The sequence below is a fragment of the Buceros rhinoceros genome, unplaced genomic scaffold, assembly GCF_000710305.1.
Source record: "Buceros rhinoceros silvestris isolate BGI_N320 unplaced genomic scaffold, ASM71030v1 scaffold40975, whole genome shotgun sequence".
Classification (NCBI taxonomy): domain Eukaryota; kingdom Metazoa; phylum Chordata; class Aves; order Bucerotiformes; family Bucerotidae; genus Buceros; species Buceros rhinoceros.
In genome coordinates this window covers 4,802-10,418 of record NW_010414121.1, presented here as the reverse complement: position 1 = coordinate 10,418, position 5,617 = coordinate 4,802, and the positions used below count along the sequence as shown (strand labels likewise).

The window sequence follows — 5,617 nt, the reverse complement described above, 5'->3', positions numbered from 1 at the left end:
TCCAGCTCTGGAGTCCTCAGCACAAGACAGAGGGAGAGGGGGTCCAGAGGAGGCCATAAAAACAGTCAGAGGGCTGGAACACACCTCTGCTGTGAGGACAGGCTGAGAGAACTGGGGTTGTTCAGCCTGGAGAAGAGAAGGCTCCAGGGAGACCTCTTTTTATTTTACTGCTTTTGAGGACAAAGACCCGTTTTTCTTTAATCGGTATTCTGTTCCACATGGAAATTCCTGTGTATTGCACTGATCTGTGAAAGTAAAAGCGCTGAATTTAAGCAAAGAAGTGAAAACTGTGAAATAACTGCAGGAACTCCCCTCTCTTCATTCTGTCCCTTTTTCCTCCAGGCAGAAATTTTCCAGGAGTTTGCTGTTCAGGGGGAATCAGTGACATTCCGGATCAATTTGTCTGTTCTTCTTGACTGCTTGACCATTTTTGGTACCAGCTCTTTGCCAGGTATGGTGCGTATCGACCCTGACAGTGTATGCATATTGCGCAGTCGCACAGTGAACCCTACAGGGCTCTGCCTACAGGGAGCTCTCTGGTCTTGGCAAGACTCCCGACTGCCTCACCTGTGGGGCAGCTCTCGCTTTTAGGCAGGATCCATCCTGCTGGCTGGAGCTGATCCAGGTGTGTGCGGTGGTAGCAGTCAACAGAGAGAAGAGCAGAGTGGATGGGTGTGAGCCAGTGTGTCAGGGACCGCGGCAGCAGGAGAGGCTGAAAGAGGCCGATCCCGTTCGGGAGCGGGAGCAGAGGCCTGGGTCTGTGTGACACTATTGGCGTGTCGTGGTTTGACTCCAGCAGCAACTAAGCCACTCGCTCACTCCTCCACACCCCAGTGGGATGGGGAGGAAAACTCATGGGCTGAGATAAGAATGCTTTAGTAACTAAAATAAAAATAAGTAAAACCGTAACAATAATAATAAAATACAAGAAAAACAATACTAGTAGTAATTAAAATTAATATCACAAGAAGAGAGAGAAATAAACCCCAAGAAAATGCAGGTGTTCACAGTGCTGTTTATCACCACCCGTTGACCAGTGCCCAAGCAGTGATCTGCCCTCCCAGCCAACTCCCCCCACTTTATGCACGGAGCAGGACACTCTGTGTTAGGGAACATCCCTTTGGTTGCTCTGCGACAGCTGCCCTGGCCGTGCTCCCCACCAGCTGCTTCTGCTCCTGCTGGCTGGCAGAGCCCAGGAAACCAAAAAATCCTTCACTTATCCTAAGTGCTGCTTAGTGACAACAGAAACTCAGGGGATTACCAGCACTGTTCTCATACTAAACCCAAAACACAGCACTGCACCAGCTACCGGGAAGAAAATTAACTATTTGGTCACAGCCAAAACCAGGGGGTGACTGAGAAACAGAAGAGTCTTTCTGTGAAGTTAATGTTTCCTGTATATGTGAAAAGCACAGAAGAACCACTTGTTTTTTGGGCACCTTTTTTGGCATCAGGTCCAAGGAACAGCCCCAGCTTGTACCCTTGCTCCAGTATGGGGGAAGACCTCAGATAGTTTCTGCAATCTTGTTAGGAAAATGTTTCAAGAAGCTCATTCCAGCGTCTCAGGCAAGTTGTGTGGTCTGTAGGCTGAGTTCTGACTCTGAGGCCAGTGCTGTACTCCAGGTCTGGCACATGCTGTGACTGCCTTTCCTGTCAACCTGTGTTCAGTCCAGGGCCGCGATCATCCGCATCACACAAACTTTCAGTTGTTCCCAAGTTCCCTTTGCTTCAGGGAAAACCTGGGCGCAGCTGGCAGGCTGGTTCCCCTGCAGCCCGTTCGTGGTCATCAGCATGCATGTAGAGAGTGAGAAGGTTCCTCTGCTAGGGACGGTGCCTCGTGCTGTCACGTACTTTCAAGCGGCCAGCTGGGCAGGCTGCACCTACCTTTAGCCTTTAGCACCAGTCTAAAATGTCAACTACTGCTTGGACGAGCTGGGACAACCCCTTATTACCAGAGTGGTCACCTGGAGCTAAAACACGTGAAAGCTCTCAGTACATGTTAAGGGCATGGGGGATCCACACTGGGCTTGCAGGGACTCAGGCTGGCTAATTTCTGTCAGCTACAGCAGAAAGGAGCACACTGAGAGACAGTATAGACACAGCTTGGGATGTGTCGTCCTAACAAGAAGATTTGTATCCACTCAGTAATAAACATCGTCTCTTTTCCAATATTTCTGTGGCTGGTGCCACCCTGGAACACCCAGCTACCTCAGAAACATCAACAAGCATGTGCATGAATGAGACATGTTCTGCTGCAGATATCCTGGGCTCGTAGAAGTCTGCAGGGGTTCCAGGTGGCACCATCAGTTCACTGTGCTCCTGCCCCCCACTGCAGTAGCTGTTAGGTGGCTCCTGCTGTTCCTTCCCTTCTTCAAGTTGTGCCTGCGTCTGTTTTGTGAGTATTACCTTGCAGAGAAGGTGCTGAGGAATGGTACTTACCTGAGGTCTCACAAGAATCCAGCAGCTGGACAGTAGCGCTTCAGGTGCTGTCAGAGCACTTTGGGCCTTGCTTATCAAGTGTGTGAATTACAGAAATGAAGTAGACTCTGTTTTTGATCCTGTTTGTAGTCTCTTCAGTGACAGGGGCGTGTGGGAGGCTGCCTTCACAGTTTGTGTAGTAGTATTGAACCACATGAACCCATTAGTTAAACGAAGAAGAAACCCCAGGTTTTAGCAAATTTTATTACCTGTAAGCTAATTAATTTTTTCTCTGATTTTCTTGATGGTTGCTCTGAGAATATTTTCACAAGTAAAAATAGCTATGTTGGCATGGCTGTGTGGGCACTGCGGGGTGCCCTGTGTACCCTTGTGGAGGAGAGTGGTTTTTTGGGGCAGTTCTGCCATTGCAGCTGTGTGGTGAATTGCACAGTCCGCTGCTGTTTCTGCTGTGACTCTGTCCTAAAGACCTAACTCAGCTGTGGTAAACAGCACTCTGATTTTGGGACACCAGACGTTCCCATGATGGTTTCCTAGCTAAAGGAGAATGTGACTGTAACGTAAGCTGAGCCGCGTTAACTTCCCTTTGGGTGGCTCAAGTAATGAGAGAAGTAAAAAAAGATGCTGCGAGCCAGGAAGAGCCTCAGGGCCACGGAGGATTTTCCAGTTCCACTAAACTATTTGTAGCGTGTCCAGCATCACTGTCACAGCTAGTGTTACCCGTTTGGTGCGTGACAGGAGTTGGCTTTGCACTGGTGCCTATGCACAAACCATTTCATTTTGCTGCAGAACCATTAGCACCTCTGAGGGTGTCCAGGAGGCTGCCCTGAGCAGGCTACATGAGTGTGCTGGCGGCTGGACCAGGTGCGCTGCGTCAGATTGGTCTGTGCCCCGTGTGCCAGTAACATGAGTTTTCTCAGCAATTAGATGTGCTAGCTAAGCTCTCTGAGAAATGGGTATCACATTCTCTTTTCAGGAACGTCCACGGCCCTTAGGATGTGTTATCATGGTTACGGTCATCCGTTGGTGCTGTTCCTGGAAGAGGGAGGAGTAGTGACAGTGTGCAAAATCAACACTCAAGAACCTGACGAGTTGTTAGACTTTGATTTCTGCAGCACAAAGGTTGTTAATAAAATTATCCTGCAGTCAGAGGGACTGCGAGAAGCATTTGCTGAACTGGATATGACCAGTGAAGTTCTGCAGATTACCATGTCTCCGGAAAAACCCTACTTCAGGTACTGGGAACTGCTTTCAACTCCAGTGTTCATGCTTGGCCTCCGTTGGTAAGGACTGGAAGATGTCAGGGTGGAGAGTGGGAGCCATTTTAGAATTGGCTTTATTTCAAGAGGAATTGCAATGAGTACAGCAAATCACAGTACGTGTTCTAATTAACATAGTAACGGATGTAGGACAGCCTGGTCAATGTGACACAGTGCGGACAGTTCAGCGTTTTCAATTAAACACAGGAAAACACACAGCAGTGCTGTGTGAAAGACCCACTGATGTGCAAGGTGACCAGTTCTGACAAGTTTTTAGAGAGCTGGGATCGGGTAGTCTGAGAAGATGCCTTTTGTTTTCCAGGTTATCCACGTTTGGAAATGCAGGCAGTGCCCATCTGGACTACCCCCGGGACTCTGATCTGATGGAGGCGTTCCACTGCAGCCAGACGCAGACAAACAGGTTAGGAAGTCTGCGGCCAGGGCCCTCTGGGGCAGCACACGCGTTTTTGCTGGGAAGTTTAAAGAGCTCGTTTTGCTTTACTGTGACACTTGTGTCATAAATATGGGGGGGGAAATACACCTCCCATCTGATAACAGTCTGTGTCTGTGTTGGAAAGCTGAGCGATAACAGTGTCTGTCTGATGATGTTACCAGGGAAATACCAAATTAGCGCGTTGCTAATTGTTTTTTAGTTATTCTGTGGCTTTCATTCGAGGTAGTGTTTCAGGATCCTCTGCACCATGTGTTTTTTTTTTTCAGATCACTTTTCTTTTTCCCCTGCAGGTACAAGATCTCTTTGCTTAAACCATCTACGAAGGCTCTGGCTTTGTCCTGTAAAGTGTCCATTCGAACAGATGCTCAAGGATTTCTTTCCCTGCAGTATATGATTAGGAATGAAGACGGGCAGATCTGTTTTGTGGAATACTACTGTTGCCCCGATGAGGATATCAGTGAAGCAGAAGTTTAGGTGTGTACTCTGTATTATATTTGTGGATATATAAAATACTCTTTTAATAAAAACAGAATGACAGCTGTCAAGGTGGTAGGCTTGTCGTCTTTTTTAACTCGCCATTAGAAATAGAGCACCTTCCTTTTTATTCCCTTGCAGACATTTCTGAGCTTTGACTCGTAAAGCTGATGCTGCAGAAGCAGAAGAGGGCAGTTGATCTCCCGTGGCCACCGATTCCAGCACAGATGTTACAAGTGGTGGTCATGTAATCAATCTGTTGCTGCTTTTTGGAGGGTTCTCCAATAATTTTTGTTTGTGGGTTTTTTTTCCCTTTGGCTTGTTCCAAGTAATTACACGAGGAAAAATCTGAGTACTAGCTGTACGTGAGCCAGTTAACTTTCAGTGACTTAAAAACAGAACCAAATTTGTCTGAAAAGAGGGTGACATTTTCAAACCTATTTCTTAGTAGCAGCAGTTGGTTTCTTTCTGGGAAATGCTGATGTGTTCTGCTGGTGAAATGACTAGGCTCCTCTTCATCTTGAGTAATTCTTATTAGAACTCAATTCCTTGGAATTTCATCTAATACCAGTTTACCCTTCTGTCTGCAGAACTGGTGTTGACTCAGTAGATTAAGATAGAAGCTGGGATTTACTTACTCATTACTCACATCTGTTCTGGCAGCATTGCTGTTCAGTCACTTACTACACGTCCACATGCTGAAGTGTTTCCGTACGTACGTCCCCTCATTCCTACCCTGCTACTCTCTACTAACGCTGTGAAGAATCATGAGAAGAGAGAGAAGTTTCATACTTGAAATTACTGGTGAAATTCATTTACCTTCCCGATAGCCTTTTTCAGCACAGGAGGGACACCCAACCGAAGCAAAGGAGTGTCTGCCTGTCTCCCACGGAATGGCGTGTTCATAGCGCTGCTGAAAACGGCCCTAAGCTCTCACTCACTGAAAAGGGAGTGTGCTTTCTGGAGAGTTGTCTCCTGGCGGTGGCCAGCTCTG

General features: G+C 47.4%; 1 protein-coding gene across 1 annotated transcript; it reads left to right on the top strand.

Moving 5' to 3' along the window:
• Window positions 1-304: 304 nt before the first annotated feature.
• RAD1 (RAD1 checkpoint DNA exonuclease) lies at window positions 305-4,623 on the top strand (the record flags this gene model as incomplete). Its single annotated transcript, XM_010136994.1, has 4 exons — window positions 305-451; window positions 3,413-3,671; window positions 4,018-4,116; window positions 4,440-4,623. Coding segments are annotated over 4 exons (689 nt in total), but the record flags the coding sequence as incomplete, so codon positions are not given.
• Window positions 4,624-5,617: the final 994 nt, after the last annotated feature.